Source organism: Bombina bombina, chromosome 6 (assembly GCF_027579735.1).
Source record: "Bombina bombina isolate aBomBom1 chromosome 6, aBomBom1.pri, whole genome shotgun sequence".
NCBI classification, from domain to species: domain Eukaryota; kingdom Metazoa; phylum Chordata; class Amphibia; order Anura; family Bombinatoridae; genus Bombina; species Bombina bombina.
The window spans coordinates 740,748,588-740,771,673 of record NC_069504.1 but is presented as its reverse complement, the minus strand read 5'-3'; the positions used below and the strand labels follow the sequence as shown (position 1 = coordinate 740,771,673).

At 42.8% G+C, this 23,086-nt stretch overlaps 2 protein-coding genes across 2 annotated transcripts in view; both read left to right on the top strand.

The window, feature by feature from the left end:
• LOC128663585 (tumor necrosis factor receptor superfamily member 10A) overlaps positions 1-23,086 on the top strand; it is a 340,293-nt gene that overhangs the window by 79,553 nt on the left and 237,654 nt on the right. The gene's annotated exons all lie outside the window — the stretch shown is intronic.
• LOC128663586 (uncharacterized) overlaps positions 1-23,086 on the top strand; it is a 53,875-nt gene that overhangs the window by 27,628 nt on the left and 3,161 nt on the right. The window contains exon 5 of the mRNA XM_053717982.1: positions 8,396-8,507. Within this exon, the coding sequence (XP_053573957.1) occupies positions 8,396-8,507 (112 nt within the window). The remainder of the gene's footprint in view (positions 1-8,395; positions 8,508-23,086) is intronic.

Genomic DNA, 23,086 nt, shown 5'->3' with positions numbered 1-23,086 from the left:
GTGGAAGCTGCAGCAACATCAGCCAAAGAAATAGCAGGTCTAAGAAGATTACCTGAACATAAATAAGCTCTCCTTAGAAAGAATTCAAGCTTCATATCTAAAGGATCCTAAAGGAAGTACTATCCGCCGTAGGAATAGTAGTACGTTTAGCAACAGTAGAGAGAGCCCCATCAACTTTAGGGATTTTGTCCCAAAATTCTAATCTATCAGATGGCACAGGGTACAATTTCTTACTCCTTGGAGAAGTAGTAAATGAAGTACCCAGACTATTCCATTCCCTAGAAATTACTTCTGAAATAGCATCAGGAACTGGAAAAACTTCTGGAATAACTACATGAGGTTTAAAAACCGAATTTAAACGCTTAGTAGATTTAGTATCAAGAGGACTAGACTCCTCCATATCTAATGCAATCAACACTTCTTTAAGTAAAGAATGAATAAACTCCATCTTAAATAAATATGAAGATTTATCAGTGTCAATATCTGAAGCAGAATCTTCTGAACCAGATAGATCCTCATCAGAAACAGATAAGTCAGAATGATGGCTGTCACTTAAAAATTCATCTGAAATATGAGAAGTTTTAAAAGACCTTTTACGTTTACTGGAAGGAGGAATAACAGACAGAGCCTTCCTAATAGAATTAGAAACAAATTCTTTTACATTAACAGGGACATCCTGAACATTAGATGTTGAAAGAAAAACAGGTAAAGGATTATAACTAATGGAGACACTATCTGCGTTAGTTGTCATGATAAGCTTTCTAACACAAACTACAGCCGGAGGAACAGTTACCAAAAGTTTACAACAGATGCACTTAACTTTGGTAGAACCAGCATCAGGCAGCGTCTTTCCAGAAGTAGATTCTGATCCAGGGTCAGGTTGTGACATCTTGCAATATGTAATTGATAATTTTGCTTTATATGTTGTTTTCTCCTGTTAAGTGTAGTCAGTCCACGGGTCATCCATTACTTATGGGATTATAACTCCTCCCTAACAGGAAGTGCAAGAGGATCACCCAAGCAGAGCTGCTATATAGCTCCTCCCCTCTACGTCATACCCAGTCATTCTCTTGCACCTAACTAATAGATGGGACGTGTGAGAGGACTGTGGTTGTTAAACTTAGTTTTTATTTCTTCAATCAAAAGTTTGTTATATTAAACAGCACCGGAGTGTGTTGTTTTTCCTCAGGCAGCATTAGAAGAAGAATCTACCTGAGTTTGTGTATGATCTTAGCGGTCGTAACTAAGATCAATTTGCTGTTCTCGGCCATTCTGAGGAGCGAGGTAACTTCAGAACAGGGGACAGCGGGCAGGGTTCACCTGCAAGGAGGTATGTTGCAGTATATTATTTTCTAAGGAATGGAATTGACTGAGAAAATACTGCTAATACCGATGTAATGTAAGTGCAGCCTTAAATGCAGTAGTAGCAACTGGTATCAGGCTGATATGTATGTATGTTTACACTGAAGTATTTCTGGGGAATGGCACTTCACTAAGAAAATACTGTATACATATAACTGATAGCCTATTCTGCAGTGAAAGCGACTAGCAGCAGGCTTTTTAATAACATTTCATAATTTTATATTTAAAACGTTTTACTGGCATGTTAATCGTTTTTCTCTGAGGTACTTGGTGAAAAATTTTATGGGCTTTATTTTTCCACATGGCTGTCGTTTTGTTATGAATAAAATCAGTTTACTGAGCTTCCCCACTGTTGTATTATGAGTGGGAGGGGCCTATTTTGGCGCTTTTATTGCGCAGTAAAAATTCAGTCACAGTCTTCCTAGTTCTCCCTGCATGATCCAGGACGTCTCTACAGAGCTCAGGGGTCTCCAAATCTAGTTTTGAGGGAGGTAATCACTCACAGCAGACCTGTGAGACTGTGCTTTGACTGTGATAAAAACGTTTATTTTTAATTGTTATCCGTTTTTTGATACTAAGGGGTTAATCATCCATTTGCTAGTGGGTGCAATCCTTTGCTAACTTAAGGCATTTACTGTGAAGATTTGGTTGCTATAACTAATCCGGTTTATTGTTATTTCAACTGTGACAGTTTTGTGTGCTTCTTAAAGGCACAGTAACGTTTTTTTATATTGCTTGTAAATTTATTTGAAAAGTATTTTCCAAGCTTGCTAGTCTCATTGCTAGTTTGTTTAAACATGTCTGACACAGATGAATCTCTTTGTGCAATATGTTTAAAGGCCAATGTGGAGCCCAATAGAAATTTGTGTACTAATTGCATTGATGCTACTTTAAATAAAAGCCAATCTGTACATGTAAAGAAAATTTCACCAGACAACGAGGGGGAAGTTATGCCGACTAACTCTCCTCACGTGTCGGTACCTGCATCTCCCGCTCAGGAGGTGCGTGATATTGTGGCGCCAAGTACATCAGGGCGGCCCTTACAAATCACTTTGCAAGACATGGCTAATGTTATGACTGAGGTTTTATCTAAATTGCCAGAACTTAGGGGTAAACGCGATCACTCTGGGGTGAGAACAGAGTGCGCTGATAATAATAGAGCCATGTCTGATACTGCGTCACAATTTGCAGAACATGAGGATGGAGAGCTTCATTCTGTGGGTGACGGATCTGATCCAAATAAACTGGATTCAGACATTTTAAATTTAAGCTTGAGAACCTCAGTGTGTTACTAGGGGAGGTATTAGCGGCTCTGAATGATTGTAACACGATTGCAATTCCAGAGAAATTATGTAGGCTGGATAGATACTATGCGGTACCGGTGTGTACTGACTTTTTTCCTATACCTAAGAGGCTTACAGAAATTATTAGCAAGGAGTGGGATAGACCCGGTGTGCCTTTTTCACCCCCTCCTATATTTAGGAAAATGTTTCCAATAGACGCCACCACACGGGACTTATGGCAGATGGTCCCTAAGGTGGAGGGAGCAGTTTCTACTTTGGCTAAGCGCACCACTATCCCGGTGGAGGATAGCTGTGCTTTTTCAGATCCAATGGATAAAAAGTTAGAGGGTTACCTTAAGAAGATGTTTGTTCAACAAGGTTTTATATTGCAACCCCTTGCATGCATTGCGCCTGTCATGGCTGCGGCGGCATTCTGGTTTGAGTCTCTGGAAGAGACCATTAGCTCAGCTCCGTTGGATGAGATTACAGACAAGCTTAGAGTCCTTAAGCTAGCTAATTCATTTATTTCTGATGCCGTAGTACACTTAACTAGACTTACGGCTAAGAACTCCGGATTCGCCATTCAAGCGCGCAGAGCGCTGTGGCTTAAATCCTGGTCAGCCGATGTGACTTCTAAATCTAAATTGCTTAACATACCTTTCAAAGGGCAGACATTATTCGGGCCCGGTTTGAAAGAAATTATCGCTGACATTACTGGAGGTAAGGGCCATGCCCTGCCTCAAGACAGAGCCAAACCAAGGGCTAGACAGTCTAATTTTCGTGCCTTTCGTAACTTCAAGGCAGGAGCAGCATCAACTTCCTCCGCTCCAAAGCAGGAAGGAACTGTTGCTCGCTACAGACAGGGCCGGAAACCTAACCAGACCTGGAACAAGGGCAAGCAGGCCAGAAAACCTGCTGCTGCCCCTAAGACAGCATGAAGTGAGGGCCCCCAATCCAGAAACGGATCTAGTGGGGGGCAGACTTTCTCTCTTCGCCCAGGCTTGGGCAAGAGATGTCCAGGATCCCTGGGCGTTAGAAATCATATCTCAGGGATATCTTCTGGACTTCAAAGCTTCTCCTCCAAAAGGGAGATTTCATCTTTCAAGGTTGTCAGCAAACCAGATAAAGAAAGAGGCGTTTCTACGCTGTGTACAAGATCTGTTACTAATGGGAGTGATCCACCCTGTTCCGCGGTCGGAACACGGACAAGGGTTTTACTCAAATCTGTTTGTGGTTCCCAAGAAAGAAGGAACCTTCAGACCAATCTTGGATTTAAAGATCCTAAACAAATTCCTAAGAGTTCCATCGTTCAAAATGGAAACTATTCGGACAATCTTACCCATGATCCAAAAGGGTCAGTACATGACCACAGTGGATTTAAAGGATGCCTACCTTCACATACCGATTCACAAAGATCATTACCGGTACCTAAGGTTTGCCTTCCTAGACAGGCATTACCAGTTTGTAGCTCTTCCCTTCAGGTTAGCTACTGCTCCAAGAATCTTTACAAAGGTTCTGGGTTCTCTTCTGGCGGTACTAAGACCGCGAGGAATATCGGTAGCTCCGTACCTAGACGACATTCTGATACAAGCGTCAAGTTTCCAAATTGCCAAGTCTCATACAGAGTTAGTGCTGGCATTTCTAAGGTCACATGGGTGGAAGGTGAACGAGGAGAAGAGTTCTCTATTGCCACTCACAAGAGTTCCCTTCTTAGGGACTCTTATAGATTCTGTAGAAATGAAAATTTACCTGACAGAGGACAGGTTAACAAAACTCCTAAATGCTTGCCGTGTCCTTCATTCCATTCCATTCCATTCCACACCCGTCAGTGGCTCAATGCATGGAGGTAATCGGCTTAATGGTAGCGGCAATGGACATAGTACCCTTTGCACGCCTGCATCTCAGACCACTGCAATTGTGCATGCTAAGTCAGTGGAATGGGGATTACTCAGATTTGTCCCCTATGCTGAATCTGGATCAAGAGACCAGAAATTCTCTTCTATGGTGGCTCTCTCGGCCACATCTGTCCAAGGGGATGCCCTTCAGCAGACCAGATTGGATGATTGTAACAACAGATGCCAGCCTGCTAGGTTGGGGCGCTGTCTGGAATTCCCTGAAGACTCAGGGATCATGGTCTCAGGAGGAGAGTCTCCTCCCCATAAATATTCTGGAATTAAGAGCAGTTTTCAATGCCCTTCTGGCTTGGCCTCAGTTAGCAACTCGGAGGTTCATCAGGTTTCAGTCGGACAACATCACGACTGTGGCTTACATCAACCATCAGGGAGGGACAAGGAGTTCCCTAGCGATGATGGAATTCTCAAAGATAATTCACTGGGCAGAGTCTCACTCTTGCCACCTATCAGCGATCCACATCCCAGGCGTGGAGAACTGGGAGGCGGATTTCCTAAGTCGCCAGACTTTTCATCCGGGGGAGTGGGAACTTCATCCGGAGGTCTTTGCCCAAATACTTCGGCGTTGGGGCAAACCAGATCTGGATCTCATGGCGTCTCGCCAGAATGCCAAGCTTCCTTGTTACGGGTCCAGGTCCAGGGACCCGGGAGCGGTTCTGATAGATGCTCTGACAGCACCTTGGGTCTTCAACATGGCTTATGTGTTTCCACCCTTCCCGATGCTTCCTCGATTGATTGCCAGGATCAAACAGGAGAGAGCATCGGTGATTCTAATAGCGCCTGCGTGGCCACGCAGGACCTGGTATGCAGATCTAGTGGACATGTCATCCTGTCCACCTTGGTCTCTGCCTCTGAGACAGGACCTTCTGATTCAGGGTCCTTTCAAACATCAAAATCTAATTTCTCTGAGGCTGACTGCATGGAGATTGAACGCTTGATTTTATCAAAGCGTGGATTTTCGGAGTCAGTATTTGATACCTTAATACAGGCAAGGAAACCTGTTACCAGGAAAATTTACCATAAAATATGGCGTAAATATTTGCATTGGTGCGAATCCAAGAGTTACTCATGGAGTAAGGTTAGGATTCCTAGGATATTGTCTTTTCTACAAGAAGGTTTAGAAAAGGGTTTATCTGCTAGTTCTTTAAAGGGACAGATCTCAGCTCTGTCCATCCTTTTACACAAACGTCTGTCAGAAGTTCCAGACGTTCAGGCTTTTTGTCAGGCTTTGGCCAGGATTAAGCCTGTGTTTAAGACTGTTGCTCCGCCGTGGAGCTTAAACTTAGTTCTTAACGTTTTACAGGGTGTTCCGTTTGAACCCCTTCATTCCATTGATATCAAGCTGTTATCTTGGAAAGTTCTGTTTTTAATGGCTATTTCCTCGGCTCGAAGAGTCTCTGAGTTATCGGCCTTACATTGTGATTCTCCTTATCTGATTTTTCATTCAGACAAGGTAGTTCTGCGTACTAAACCTGGGTTCTTACCTAAGGTAGTCACTAACAGGAATATCAATCAAGAGATTGTTGTTCCATCATTGTGCCCTAACCCTTCTTTAAAGAAGGAACGACTTCTGCACAATCTGGACGTAGTCCGTGCCCTGAAATTTTATTTACAGGCAACTAAAGATTTTCGCCAAACTTCTTCCCTGTTTGTCGTTTATTCTGGACAGAGGAGAGGTCAAAAAGCTTCTGCTACCTCTCTCTCTTTCTGGCTTCGTAGCATAATATGTTTAGCCTATGAGACTGCTGGACAGCAGCCTCCTGAAAGAATTACAGCTCATTCTACTAGAGCTGTGGCTTCCACTTAGGCTTTTAAGAATGAGGCCTCTGTTGAACAGATTTGCAAGGCTGCAACTTGGTCTTCACTTCACACTTTTTCCAAATTTTACAAATTTGACACTTTTGCTTCTTTGGAGGCTGTTTTTGGGAGAAAGGTTCTACAGGCAGTGGTTCCTTCCGTGTAATGATCCTGCCTGTCCCTCCCGTCATCCGTGTACTTTTAGCTTTGGTATTGGTATCCCATAAGTAATGGATGACCCGTGGACTGACTACACTTGACAGGAGAAAACAAAATTTATGCTTACCTGATAAATTCCTTTCTCCTGTAGTGTAGTCAGTCCACGGCCCGCCCTGTTTTTTATGGCAGGTCTAAATTTTAAATTAAACTCCAGTTACCACTGCACCCTATAGTTTCTCCTTTCTCGTTTGGTTTCGGTCGAATGACTGGGTATGACGTAGAGGGGAGGAGCTATATAGCAGCTCTGCTTGGGTGATCCTCTTGCACTTCCTGTTAGGGAGGAGTTATAATCCCATAAGTAATGGATGACCCGTGGACTGAAAACACTACAGGAGAAAGGAATTTATCAGGTAAGCATAAATTTTGTTTTTTCTAATTCCTTAAATGACCGTTTCAGGAATGGGAAAAGATGCAAAATAAACAAGCCTCTAGCAGCTAGAAGCAATAACAAGTATGACGCCCACATTTTTGGGTGCCAAGTATGACGCCCACATTATTGGCGCCAAGTACAACGCCCATATTTTTTGGCGCCAAGTATGACGCAACATCCTCTGACGTCAAAAACGACGCCCACATTTTTGGGCGCAAAAAACCGTCTAACACACATACGTCAAAAAATGACGCAACCACGAACAAACTTCCGGCGTCAACTATGGCGCCGGAAATGACAAAATTTCGCGCCAAAAAAGTTTGCGCCAAGAATGACGCAATAAATTGAAGCATTTTCTGCCCCCGCAAGCCTAACAGCCCGCAGGGAAAAAAGTCAATTGAAAATTTTTTAAGGTAAGAAAAAATTATTTATTCATATGCATTATCCCAAATAATGAAACTGACAGTCTGAATGAAGGAATACTGATTATCATGAATCATGGCAAATATAAGTTTAAACACATAGATTTAGAACTTTACATATAAAGTGCCCAACCATAGCTTAGAGTGTCATAAATAAAATAAGACTTACTTACCCTAAGACACTCATCTACATATAGTAGATAGCCAAACCAGTACTGAAACGAGAATCAGTAGAGGTAATGGTATATAAGAGTATATCGTCGATCTGAAAAGGGAGGTAGGAGAAGAAATCTCTACGACCGATAACAGAGAACCTATGAAATAGATCCCCTAGAAGAAGACCATTGTATTCAAATAGGCAATACTCTCTTCACATCCCTCTGACATTCACTGCACACTGAGAGGAAAACCGGGCTCCAGCCTGCTGCGAAGCGCATATCAACGTAGAATCTAGCACAAACTTACTTCACCACCTCCATGGGAGGCAAAGTTTGTAAAACTGAATTGTGGGTGTGGTGAGGGGTGTATTTATAGGCATTTTGAGGTTTGGGAAACTTTGCCCCTCCTGGTAGGAATGTATATCCCATACGTCACTAGCTCATGGACTCTTGCTAATTACATGAAAGAAACACAGTTCCCATAGACAGCAATGTAAAGGCACTTTGCCCTTTTGCGAGCGTGCAATAATGTAGCGCTCCACTTGTAATGTAGCCCTTTGTGTATACAATAAGATAAATATATCTCTAAATCACTACCAATGCACACAAACTATAAACTTCTGCATGCTTTTGTTGACCTGTATACATTATGTGTAAACAAGGCAGTTATGTACAGTTAATGAGGGGCAGTCTTAAATAAGTATATAGGGATGGTGAATATGCAAAACAAGACATATCTTGTATACATGACTGTGTATATGGTGCATAAGCTATGTCCTGTATACCCACAGTTTTGTAGACACTGCATGTTCTGTGTATACATAGTCTTGTATAGAAATACTAAAAAAGTTTAAAAATTGTTCTATTGTTACAGAATGTTCTTAATAGGGCTTCTTCCAAGTTACAGTCTGAAGAACCCAACACAATGATTCCTCTGTTACCTTTAAGTTTGCCAGAAGGAACAGATCATGACAATGAGGATAACAGTAAGTATCAGCAAAATGTGACATTGTCTATCCCAGTGATTCAGTCCTCAGCTTAGGATGCTAGTCAGATTTTATGTGAGGGAGGAAAGATTCCAAACATCTCAATAAAAATATTATATATTATCTATCTATTAATCTATTCTATTTATCTATCCTATTAATCTATTCTATCCTATTAATCTATCACTCTAATCTAATCTATCTATTCTATCTATCTATTATATCTATACTGGAGTCCTTGGTGCCACAGGAGAATATACATTTGATATATAGTCCAAGGGTGTCCTAAAGAAAAGAAAATATTGTGCTGAAAATCTATTGTGTAGTTCTGTGACATTGTAACCTCTATACTCTTTCACTGAATTTGAGAAGTTTGATCTGTGCTAAGACATTCGGGTGTTCTAAACCCTCACATTTTATTTAGTGATTCAGACAGATCATACCATTAAAAAAAAATCCAATTTACTTCAGTTATGAAGTTTGCTATGTTCCCATGATATTCTGTGTTGAAGAGATCCCTAGGTAGGCATTTGGAGCACTACATGGCAGGAAATAGGGCTGAAGAAATGGGCCGGCTCCTAAGCATATGTCTCTGCTTTTGAAGAAAAGATAAGAGAATGGAGAAATATTTAAAATATAAACGTAAATTAGAATGGTGTTTAAAATCACATGCTATATCTGAATCGTAAAAGAGAATTTTTGGGTTTCATATCTTTTTAAATAAAATGTATTTTTTTATAATTTATGGAGCAAAGCGAAAAAATATGGCTGCACTCATGGAAAAAGCAAAAAAAGCACGAATGTTCTCAAAAAAGCAGCTTTATTGGGACACTAAACACCTGCTGCAAATTCTGCAAACTAACTTCTGCTGTCAATCATAAATGGCCTTAAATCTAGTAATCAAGGATGTTTATGCGGTTTGTGCAGTTTACCCCCAGTATGTTCAAGAAGAGTGTTGTCAAACAGATTGCTGATACTGTGCTTAATGCTGCCATGTATGCCGCCATATTGTAAAGTACGTTACTCACACGAACAGCAGTCACGTGATGCGCATGGCATATACTCTTATTAATAAAGTTTAGAAGAGGATTATCAGAACGCTCGCTTGCTGTGGTGCTGAACGTGTGCTGCATTAGATGTATATAGTATTAAAATTATCTCATGTGCCTCATATATAAACATTCAGTTTGTAACGGTATTGTAATAATAAAAGCACTCACTTTTTCTGCGTTATAAATACATCTGCACTATTGAGTGCACGGCTCCAGGAACAGTTGTAATTTCTCATAGCAAACTACAGGGAGGGGGGGAGGCATGTTCCGTGGGAAGAAATCAGCTGAATAACTAACGCTGCATATGCATTTACTAGAAGATTTATGCGCTAAAATATATTAATTTGAATTTATCTACATTTAATAAAATCTATGTATGTATAACAGCGTTAGTGATTCAACTGCTTTCTTCTCACGGAACATGCCTCTCCCCACTCCCCTTCTTCCCCTCCCTCACTCCCCGTAGTTTGCTATGAGAAATTGTTTGCTATCAGAAATTATAACCATTTCTGGAGGTGTGCATTCCTGGAGCCGTGCACTCAATAGTGCAGATGTATTTATTACAATGCCTCATATGTAAACATTCAGTTTGTAAAGGCACATATGATAATTGTAATACTATATACATCTAATGCAGCACACGCTCAGCACCACAGTGAGCAAATGTTCTCGTGATCCTCCTCTAAACTTGATTGATAAGAGTATATGCCATGCGCATCACGTGACTGCTGTGCCCGTGGGGCAATATGGCGGCATATATAGCATCACCAAGCGCTGGATCAGCAGTTTAATTGAAGACACTCTTCTAGAACTGTTTTTGGGATAAACTGAACATCAAGAATAGAGATCCATGCATAGTTTGTTTATTATTAGTCAGTAGAGGTTAGTATAAAGGAATTTTAGAAGATGTTATAGATCCCTTTAATGCCTGTGCATAACTTGTTTGTTGGGGGTTAAACACAAAATGGTTAACAATCTATCAGCAAAGTTTTTCACCCAAAGAGGTCACTTTTTATTTTGACACAATCACAATATCGTGTGACATTTCAAAGGTATATTTGCATACATGGTCCGGATTCAATTTTATTGTATAGTCTGTCTGCAGTGGGAAGGGCAAACATTTGCATATGTACTGAGCACATGAGATTCTGTACAGCTAAGGGGACCTTCAGGAAAAGTGAGATCAGGACCCCAACATTTAGAAATGGCGTGTAGCAATCTCTCTGTAAATGTTTGTTTCTAACTCTGAAAAGAAGCGTGTACTGAAAGTGACAATGATGACCGTGTGACAAACGTGATCCCACCTTCATGACCAGGATTTCAAAACCTATTGTAAACTGAATCTATCCTGATCACTCATAAGCAATATGAATGCCTTGTGTATATAGGCAGCATATGTATACTGGGCATGTTTAATTAATTTTATTGAAACTTTCAATATTTGAAAAATATATATTTCTTCTGTTATGTGTGATCAGTCCACGGGTCATCATTACTTCTGGGATATAACTCCTCCCCAACAGGAAATGCAAGAGGATTCACCCAGCAGAGCTGCATATAGCTCCTCCCCTCTACGTCAGTCCCAGTCATTCTCTTGCACCCAACGACTAGATAGGAGGTGTGAGAGGACTATGGTGATTATACTTAGTTTTTATGACTTCAATCAAAAGTTTGTTATTTTAAAATAGCACCGGAGCGTGTTATTACTTCTCTGGCAGAGTTTGAGGAAGAATCTGACAGAGATTTTTTACTATGATTTTAACCGGAGTCGTTAAGATCATATTGCTGTTCTCGACCATCTGAGGGAGGTAAAGGCTTCAGATCAGGGGACAGCGGGCAGATGAATCTGCATTGAGGTATGTGGCAGTTTTTATTTTCTGAATGGAATTGATGAGAAAAGCCTGCCATACCGTTAAAATGACATGTATGTATACACTTCAGTATTCTGGGGATGGTATTTCACCGGAACTACTGTGTTAAGGTCACTAATCCTTTTAATAACTATTCTCATGTTAAACGTTTTTGCTGGAATGTAGAATCGTTTGCATTGCTGAGGTACTGTGTGAATAAATGTTTGGGCATTATTTTCCACTTGGCAGTTTTTTGCTTTAATTGTGACAGTTTCGTTTCTCTTCACTGCTGTGTGGGAGAGGGAGGGGCCGTTTTTGGCGCTCTTTGCTACGCATCAAAAAATTCCAGTCAGCTACTTTTATATGTCCTGCATGATCCGGTTCATCTCTGACAGATCTCAGGGGTCTTCAAACTTCTTTGAAGGGAGGTAAATTCTCTCAGCAGAGCTGTGAGAATTCTTATAGTGACTGTGTATAAAAAACGTTGTTTTGTTTTCTTATGTACAAATTTAATTAGTGTTGTTTTTTACTAATGGGAACAAACCTTTGCTAAAAGTTGTGTTGTTTTAAAATTTGATGCAATAACTGTTTTTCAGTTCATTATTTCAACTGTCATTTAATCGTTAGTACCTCTTTGAGGCACAGTACGTTTTTTGCTAAAAAAGATTATAACCAAGTTGTAAGTTTTTTGCTAGTGTGTTAAACATGTCTGACTCAGAGGAAGATATCTGTGTCATTTGTTCCAATGCCAAGGTGGAGCCCAATAGAAATTTATGTACTAACTGTATTGATGCTACTTTAAATAAAAGTCAATCTGTACAATGTGAACAAATTTCACCAAACAGCGAGGGGAGAGTTATGCCGACTAACTCGCCTCACGCGACAGTACCTGCATCTCCCGCCCGGGAGGTGCGTGATATTTTGGCGCCTAGTACATCTGGGCGGCCATTACAGATAACATTACAAGATATGGCTACTGTTATGACTGAAGTTTTGTCTAAATTACCTGAACTAAGAGGCAAGCGTGATCACTCTGGGGTGAGAACAGAGTGCGCTGACAATGCTAGGGCCATGTCTGATACTGCGTCACAGCTCGCAGAGCATGAGGACGGAGAGCTTCATTCTGTGGGTGACGGTTCTGATCCAAACAGATTGGACTCAGATATTTCAAATTTTAAATTTAAATTGGAGAACCTCCGTGTACTACTAGGGGAGGTCTTAGCAGCTCTCAACGATTGTAACACTGTTGCAATACCAGAGAAACTGTGTAGGTTGGATAAATACTTTGCGGTACCGGCGAGTACTGACGTTTTTCCTATACCTAAGAGACTAACTGAAATTGTTACTAAGGAGTGGGATAGACCCGGTGTGCCGTTCTCACCCCCTCCAATATTTAGAAAGATGTTTCCCATAGACGCCACCACTCGGGACTTATGGCAAACGGTCCCCAAGGTGGAGGGAGCAGTTTCTACTTTAGCTAAGCGTACCACTATCCCGGTGGAGGATAGCTGTGCTTTCTCAGATCCAATGGATAAAAAATTAGAGGGTTACCTTAAGAAAATGTTTGTTCAACAAGGTTTTATATTACAACCCCTTGCATGTATCGCGCCGATTACGGCTGCGGCAGCATTTTGGATTGAGTCGCTTGAAGAGAACCTTAGTTCCTCTACGCTAGACGACATTACGGACAGGCTTAGAGTCCTTAAACTAGCTAATTCTTTCATTTCGGAGGCCGTAGTACATTTAACCAAACTTACGGCTAAGAACTCAGGATTCGCCATACAGGCACGCAGGGCACTGTGGCTAAAATCCTGGTCAGCTGATGTTACTTCTAAGTCCAAATTACTTAATATACCTTTCAAGGGGCAGTCCTTATTCGGGCCCGGTTTGAAAGAAATTATCGCTGACATTACGGGAGGTAAGGGCCACGCCCTACCTCAAGACAAGGCCAAAGCTAAGGCTAGACAGTCTAATTTTCGTCCCTTTCGGAATTTCAAAACAGGAGCAGCATCAACCTCCACTGCACCAAAACAGGAAGGAGCTGTTGCTCGTTACAGGCAAGGCTGGAAGCCTAACCAGTCCTGGAACAAAAGCAAGCAGGCCAGGAAACCTGCTGCTGCCCCAAAGACAGCATGAACCGAGAGCCCCCGATCCGGGACCGGATCTAGTAGGGGGCAGACTCTCTCTCTTCGCCCAGGCCTGGGCAAGAGATGTTCAGGATCCCTGGGCACTAGAGATCATATCTCAGGGATACCTTCTAGACTTCAAATTATCTCCCCCAAGAGGGAGATTTCATCTGTCAAGGTTGTCAACAAACCAGATAAAGAAAGAAGCGTTTCTACGCTGCGTACAAGATCTGTTAACAATGGGAGTGATCCATCCGGTTCCGTGGTCGGAACAAGGACAAGGGTTCTACTCAAACCTGTTTGTGGTTCCCAAAAAAGAGGGAACTTTCAGGCCAATCTTAGATTTAAAGACTCTAAACAAATTCCTAAGAGTTCCATCGTTCAAAATGGAAACTATTCGGACAATTTTACCCATGATCCAAGAGGGTCAGTACATGACCACAGTGGATTTAAAGGATGCTTACCTTCACATACCGATCCACAAAGATCATCACCGGTATCTAAGGTTTGCCTTCTTAGACAGGCACTACCAGTTTGTAGCTCTTCCATTCGGATTGGCTACGGCTCCAAGAATCTTCACAAAGGTTCTGGGTGCCCTTCTAGCGGTACTAAGACCGCGAGGGATTTCGGTAGCTCCGTACCTAGACGACATTCTAATACAAGCTTCAAGCTTTCAAACTGCCAAGTCTCATACAGAGTTAGTTCTGGCATTTCTAAGGTCGCATGGATGGAAAGTGAACGAAAAGAAGAGTTCTCTCTTTCCTCTCACAAGAGTTCCATTCTTGGGGACTCTTATAGATTCTGTAGAAATGAAGATTTACCTGACAGAAGACAGGTTAACAAAACTTCAAAATGCATGCCGCGTCCTTCATTCCATTCAACACCCGTCAGTAGCTCAATGCATGGAGGTGATCGGCTTAATGGTAGCGGCAATGGACATAGTACCTTTTGCACGCCTACACCTCAGACCGCTGCAACTATGCATGCTAAGTCAGTGGAATGGGGATTACTCAGATTTGTCCCCTACTCTGAATCTGAATCAAGAGACCAGAAATTCTCTTCTATGGTGGCTTCATCGGCCACACCTGTCCAGGGGAATGCCATTCAGCAGGCCAGACTGGACAATTGTAACAACAGACGCCAGCCTACTAGGTTGGGGCGCTGTCTGGAATTCTCTGAAGGCTCAGGGACTATGGAATCAGGAGGAGAGTCTCCTTCCAATAAACATTCTGGAATTGAGAGCAGTTCTCAATGCCCTTCTGGCTTGGCCCCAGTTAATAACTCGGGGGTTCATCAGGTTTCAGTCGGACAACATCACGACTGTAGCTTACATCAACCATCAGGGAGGGACAAGAAGCTCCCTAGCAATGATGGAAGTATCAAAGATAATTCGCTGGGCAGAGTCTCACTCTTGCCACCTGTCAGCAATCCACATCCCGGGAGTGGAGAACTGGGAGGCGGATTTCTTGAGTCGCCAGACTCTTCATCCGGGGGAGTGGGAACTTCATCCGGAGGTCTTTGCCCAAATACTTCGACGTTGGGGCAAACCAGAGATAGATCTCATGGCGTCTCGCCAGAACGCCAAACTTCCTCGCTACGGGTCCAGATCCAGGGATCCGGGAGCAGTTCTGATAGATGCTTTGACAGCACCTTGGAACTTCAGGATGGCTTATGTGTTTCCACCCTTCCCGCTGCTTCCTCGATTGATTGCCAAAATCAAACAGGAGAGAGCATCAGTAATTCTAATAGCACCTGCTTGGCCACGCAGGACTTGGTATGCAGATCTAGTGGACATGTCATCCTGTCCGCCTTGGTCTCTACCTCTAAGACAGGACCTTCTGATACAGGGTCCATTCAGACATCAAAATCTAACTTCTCTGAAGCTGACTGCTTGGAAATTGAACGCTTGATTTTATCAAAACGTGGTTTTTCTGAGTCGGTTATTGATACCCTGATTCAGGCTAGGAAGCCTGTTACCAGAAGGATTTACCATAAAATATGGCGGAAATACCTATACTGGTGCGAATCCAAAGGTTACTCCTGGAGTAAGGTTAGGATCGCTAGGATATTGTCTTTTCTACAAGAAGGTTTAGAAAAGGGTTTATCAGCTAGTTCATTAAAGGGACAGATTTCAGCTCTGTCCATCTTGTTACACAGACGTCTGTCAGAAAATCCAGACGTCCAGTCCTTTTGTCAGGCTTTAGCTAGGATCAAACCTGTGTTTAAAGCTGTTGCTCCACCATGGAGTTTAAACTTAGTTCTTAACGTTTTACAGGGTGTTCCGTTTGAACCCCTTCATTCCATTGATATAAAAATGTTATCTTGGAAAGTTCTGTTTTTAATGGCTATTTCCTCGGCTCGAAGAGTCTCTGAGTTATCAGCCTTACATTGTGATTCCCCTTATCTGATTTTTCACTCAGACAAGGTAGTTCTGCGTACTAAACCTGGGTTCTTACCTAAGGTAGTCACTAACAGGAACATCAATCAAGAGATTGTTGTCCCATCCTTGTGTCCAAATCCTTCTTCAAAGAAGGAACGTCTTTTACACAATCTGGATGTAGTTCGTGCCCTCAAGTTCTACTTGCAGGCAACTAAAGATTTTCGCCAAACTTCTTCCTTGTTTGTCGTTTACTCTGGACAGAGGAGAGGTCAAAAAGCTTCTGCTACCTCTCTCTCTTTTTGGCTTCGTAGCATAATACGTTTAGCCTATGAGACTGCTGGACAGCAGCCTCCTGAAAGAATTACAGCTCACTCCACTAGAGCTGTGGCTTCCACTTGGGCCTTTAAGAATGAGGCCTCTGTTGAACAGATTTGCAAGGCTGCAACTTGGTCTTCGCTTCATACTTTTTCCAAATTTTACAAATTTGACACTTTTGCTTCTTCGGAGGCTATTTTTGGGAGAAAGGTTCTTCAGGCAGTGGTTCCTTCTGTATAATGAGCCTGCCTATCCCTCCCGTCATCCGTGTACTTTTGCTTTGGTATTGGTATCCCAGAAGTAATGATGACCCGTGGACTGATCACACATAACAGAAGAAAACATAATTTATGCTTACCTGATAAATTCCTTTCTTCTGTTGTGTGATCAGTCCACGGCCCGCCCTGTTTTAAGGCAGGTAAATATCTTTTAAATTATACTCCAGTCACCACTTCACCCTTGGTTACTCCTTTCTCGTTGTTTCTTGGTCGAATGACTGGGACTGACGTAGAGGGGAGGAGCTATATGCAGCTCTGCTGGGTGAATCCTCTTGCATTTCCTGTTGGGGAGGAGTTATATCCCAGAAGTAATGATGACCCGTGGACTGATCACACAACAGAAGAAAGGAATTTATCAGGTAAGCATAAATTATGTTTTTCTCCAACATAGGTGTGTCCGGTCCACGGCGTCATCCTTACTTGTGGGATATTCTCTTCCCCAACAGGAAATGGCAAAGAGCCCAGCAAAGCTGGTCACATGATCCCTCCTAGGCTCCGCCTACCCCAGTCATTCTCTTTGCCGTTGTACAGGCAACATCTCCACGGAGATGGCTTAGAGTTTTTTAGTGTTTAACTGTAGTTTTTATTATTCAATCAAGAGTTTGTTATTTTAAAATAGTGCTGGTATGTACTATTTACTCAGAAACAGAAAAGAGATGAAGATTTCTGTTTGTATGAGGAAAATGATTTTAGCAACCGTTACTAAAATCCATGGCTGTTCCACACAGGACTGTTGAGAGCAATTAACTTCAGTTGGGGGAACAGTGAGCACTCTCTTGCTGCTTGAGGTATGACACATTCTAACAAGACGATGTAATGCTGGAAGCTGTCATTTTCCCTATGGGATCCGGTAAGCCATGTTTATTAAGATAGTAAATAAGGGCTTCACAAGGGCTTATTAAGACTGTAGACTTTTTCTGGGCTAAATCGATTCATTATTAACACATATTTAGCCTTGAGGAATCATTTAATCTGGGTATTTTGATAAGATTATATCGGCAGGCACTGTTTTAGACACCTTATTCTTTAGGGGCTTTCCCCAATCATAGGCAGAGCCTCATTTTCGCGCCGGTGTTGCGCACTTGTTTTTGAGAGGCATGACATGCAGTCGCTTGTGTGAGGAGCTCTGATACTTAGAAAAGACTTTCTGAAGGCGTCATTTGGTATCGTATTCCCCTTTGGGCTTGGTTGGGTCTCAGCAAAGCAGATACCAGGGACTGTAAAGGGGTTAAAGTTAAAAACGGCTCCGGTTCCGTTATTTTAAGGGTTAAAGCTTCCAAATTTGGTGTGCAATACTTTTAAGGCTTTAAGACACTGTGGTGAAATTTTGGTGAATTTTGAACAATTCCTTCATATTTTTTCGCAATTGCAGTAATAAGTGTGTTCAGTTTAAAATTTAAAGTGACAGTAACGGTTTTATTTTAAAACGTTTTTTGTACTTAGTCTATCTGGTATTTCAGACATGTTAAACAGGCATAAACTTGATAACAGTGTTCTGAATGTGGGGAAGCCAGAGTTCCTTCTCATTTAAATAAATGTGATTTATGTGACAATGACAATGATGCCCAAGATGATTCCTCAAGTGAGGGGAGTAAGCATGGTACTGCATCATTCCCTCCTTCGTCTACACGAGTTTTGCCCACTCAGGAGGCCCCTAGTACATCTAGCGCGCCAATACTCCTTACTATGCAACAATTAACGGCTGTAATGGATAATTCTGTCAAAAACATTTTAGCCAAAATGAACACTTATCAGCGTAAGCGCGACTGCTCTGTTTTAGATACTGAAGAGCATGACGACGCTGATAATAATGGTTCTGAAGGGCCCCTAAACCAGTCTGATGGGGCCAGGGAGGTTTTGTCTGAGGGAGAAATTACTGATTCAGGGAACATTTCTCAACAAGCTGAACCTGATGTGATTACGTTTAAATTTAAGTTGGAACATCTCCGCATTCTGCTTAAGGAGGTATTATCCACTCTGGATGATTGTGACAAGTTGGTCATCCCAGAGAAACTATGTAAAATGGACAAGTTCCTAGAGGTCCCGGGGCTCCCAGAAGCTTTTCCTATACCCAAGCGGGTGGCGGACATTGTAAATAAAGAATGGGAAAGGCCCGGTATTCCTTTCGTCCCTCCCCCCATATTTAAAAAATTGTTTCCTATGGTCGACCCCAGAAAGGACTTATGGCAGACAGTCCCCAAGGTCGAGGGAGCGGTTTCCACCTTAAACAAACGCACCACTATACCCATAGAAGATAGTTGTGCTTTCAAAGATCCTATGGATAAAAAATTAGAAGGTTTACTTAAAAAGATGTTTGTTCAGCAGGGTTACCTTCTACAACCAATTTCATGCATTGTCCCTGTCGCTACAGCCGCATGTTTCTGGTTCGATGAGCTGGTAAAGGCGGTTGATAGCGATTCTCCTCCTTATGAGGAGATCATGGACAGAATCAATGCTCTCAAATTGGCTAATTCTTTCACCTTAGACGCCACTTTGCAATTGGCTAGGTTAGCGGCTAAGAATTCTGGGTTTGCTATTGTGGCGCGCAGAGCGCTTTGGTTGAAATCTTGGTCAGCTGATGCGTCTTCCAAGAACAAGCTACTTAACATTCCTTTCAAGGGGAAAACGCTGTTTGGCCCTGACTTGAAAGAGATTATCTCTGATATCACTGGGGGTAAGGGCCACGCCCTTCCTCAGGATCGGCCTTTCAAGGCCAAAAATAAACCTAATTTTCGTCCCTTTCGTAGAAACGGACCAGCCCAAAGTGCTACGTCCTCTAAGCAAGAGGGTAATACTTCTCAAGCCAAGCCAGCTTGGAGACCAATGCAAGGCTGGAACAAGGGAAAGCAGGCCAAGAAACCTGCCACTGCTACCAAGACAGCATGAAATGTTGGCCCCCGATCCGGGACCGGATCTGGTGGGGGGCAGACTCTCTCTCTTCGCTCAGGCTTGGGCAAGAGATGTTCTGGATCCTTGGGCGCTAGAAATAGTCTCCCAAGGTTATTTTCTGGAGTTCAAGGGGCTTCCCCCAAGGGGGAGGTTCCACAGGTCTCAGTTGTCTTCAGACCACATAAAAAGACAGGCATTCTTACATTGTGTAGAAGACCTGTTAAAAATGGGAGTGATTCATCCTGTTCCATTAGGAGAACAAGGGATGGGGTTCTACTCCAATCTGTTCATAGTTCCCAAAAAAGAGGGAACGTTCAGACCAATCTTAGATCTCAAGATCTTAAACAAGTTTCTCAAGGTTCCATCGTTCAAATGGAAACCATTCGAACAATTCTTCCTTCCATCCAGGAAGGTCAATTCATGACCACGGTGGATTTAAAGGATGCGTATCTACATATTCCTATCCACAAGGAACATCATCGGTTCCTAAGGTTCGCATTCCTGGACAAGCATTACCAGTTCGTGGCGCTTCCTTTCGGATTAGCCACTGCTCCAAGGATTTTCACAAAGGTACTAGGGTCCCTTCTAGCTGTGCTAAGACCAAGGGGCATTGCCGTAGTACCTTACTTGGACGACATTCTGATTCAAGCGTCGTCCCTTCCTCAAGCAAAGGCTCACACGGACATTGTCCTGGCCTTTCTCAGATCTCACGGATGGAAAGTGAACGTGGAAAAGAGTTCTCTATCTCCGTCAACAAGGGTTCCCTTCTTGGGAACAATAATAGACTCCTTAGAAATGAGGATTTTTCTGACAGAAGCCAGAAAAACAAAACTTCTAGACTCTTGTCGGATACTTCATTCCGTTCCTCTTCCTTCCATAGCGCAGTGCATGGAAGTGATAGGTTTGATGGTAGCGGCAATGGACATAGTTCCTTTTGCGCGCATTCATCTAAGACCATTACAACTGTGCATGCTCAGTCAGTGGAATGGGGACTATACAGACTTGTCTCCGAAGATACAAGTAAATCAGAGGACCAGAGACTCACTCCGTTGGTGGCTGTCCCTGGACAACCTGTCACAAGGGATGACCTTCCGCAGACCAGAGTGGGTCATTGTCACGACCGACGCCAGTCTGATGGGCTGGGGCGCGGTCTGGGGATCCCTGAAAGCTCAGGGTCTTTGGTCTCGGGAAGAATCTCTTCTACCGATAAATATTCTGGAACTGAGAGCGATATTCAATGCTCTCAAAGCTTGGCCTCAGCTAGCGAGGGCCAAGTTCATACGGTTTCAATCAGACAACATGACAACTGTTGCGTACATCAACCATCAGGGGGGAACAAGGAGTTCCCTAGCGATGGAAGAAGTGACCAAAATCATTCTATGGGCGGAGTCTCACTCCTGCCACCTGTCTGCTATCCACATCCCAGGAGTGGAAAATTGGGAAGCGGATTTTCTGAGTCGTCAGACATTGCATCCGGGGGAGTGGGAACTCCATCCGGAAATCTTTGCCCAAGTCACTCAACTGTGGGGCATTCCAGACATGGATCTGATGGCCTCTCGTCAGAACTTCAAAGTTCCTTGCTACGGGTCCAGATCCAGGGATCCCAAGGCGGCTCTAGTGGATGCACTAGTAGCACCTTGGACCTTCAAACTAGCTTATGTGTTCCCGCCGTTTCCTCTCATCCCCAGGCTGGTAGCCAGGATCAATCAGGAGAGGGCGTCGGTGATCTTGATAGCTCCTGCGTGGCCACGCAGGACTTGGTATGCAGATCTGGTGAATATGTCATCGGCTCCACCATGGAAGCTACCTTTGAGACGAGACCTTCTTGTTCAGGGTCCGTTCGAACATCCGAATCTGGTCTCACTCCAGCTGACTGCTTGGAGATTGAACGCTTGATCTTATCGAAGCGAGGGTTCTCAGATTCTGTTATCGATACTCTTGTTCAGGCCAGAAAGCCTGTAACTAGAAAGATTTACCACAAAATTTGGAAAAAATATATCTGTTGGTGTGAATCTAAAGGATTCCCTTGGGACAAGGTTAAGATTCCTAAGATTCTATCCTTCCTTCAAGAAGGATTGGAAAAAGGATTATCTGCAAGTTCCCTGAAGGGACAGATTTCTGCCTTGTCTGTGTTACTTCACAAAAAGCTGGCAGCTGTGCCAGATGTTCAAGCCTTTGTTCAGGCTCTGGTCAGAATCAAGCCTGTTTACAAACCTTTGACTCCTCCTTGGAGTCTCAACTTAGTTCTTTCAGTTCTTCAGGGGGTTCCGTTTGAACCCTTACATTCCGTTGATATTAAGTTATTATCTTGGAAAGTTTTGTTTTTGGTTGCAATTTCTTCTGCTCGAAGAGTTTCAGAATTATCTGCTCTGCAGTGTTCTCCTCCTTATCTGGTGTTCCATGCAGATAAGGTGGTTTTACGTACTAAACCTGGTTTTCTTCCAAAAGTTGTTTCTAACAAAAACATTAACCAGGAGATTATCGTACCTTCTCTGTGTCCGAAACCAGTTTCGAAGAAGGAACGTTTGTTGCACAATTTGGATGTTGTTCGCGCTCTAAAATTCTATTTAGATGCTACAAAGGATTTTAGACAAACATCTTCCTTGTTTGTTGTTTATTCCGGTAAAAGGAGAGGTCAAAAAGCAACTTCTACCTCTCTCTCTTTTTGGCTTAAAAGCATCATCAGATTGGCTTACGAGACTGCCGGACGGCAGCCTCCCGAAAGAATCACAGCTCATTCCACTAGGGCTGTGGCTTCCACATGGGCCTTCAAGAACGAGGCTTCTGTTGATCAGATATGTAGGGCAGCGACTTGGTCTTCACTGCACACTTTTACCAAATTTTACAAGTTTGATACTTTTGCTTCTTCTGAGGCTATTTTTGGGAGAAAGGTTTTGCAAGCCGTGGTGCCTTCCATTTAGGTGACCTGATTTGCTCCCTCCCTTCATCCGTGTCCTAAAGCTTTGGTATTGGTTCCCACAAGTAAGGATGACGCCGTGGACCGGACACACGTATGTTGGAGAAAACAGAATTTATGTTTACCTGATAAATTACTTTCTCCAACGGTGTGTCCGGTCCACGGCCCGCCCTGGTTTTTTAATCAGGTCTGATATTTTATTTTCTTTAACTACAGTCACCACGGTATCATATGGTTTCTCCTATGCAAATATTCCTCCTTAACGTCGGTCGAATGACTGGGGTAGGCGGAGCCTAGGAGGGATCATGTGACCAGCTTTGCTGGGCTCTTTGCCATTTCCTGTTGGGGAAGAGAATATCCCACAAGTAAGGATGACGCCGTGGACCGGACACACCGTTGGAGAAAGTAATTTATCAGGTAAACATAAATTCTGTTTTTGTTTTTACAATTGATATTTAAAAATAAAATAAATTTTTGTTTGTTTTGAAAATATATACATCTGAAATTATGAAAAAGACTATGGGGCCTATTTACTATGGTGCGAGCAGACATGATCCGATATAGCGGATGCTGTCTGCTGCACATCGATAAATGCTGTCGGCATTTATCATTGCACCAGCAGTTCTTGTGAATTGCTGGTGCAATGCCGCCCCCTGCAGATTTGCAGCCGCTAGCAGGGGGTGTAAATCAACCCGATCCCATGGACAAAAAGCTGGAAGCTTATTTGAAGAAGATGTATGTTCATCAAGGTCTTCAATGACAACCTGCAGTT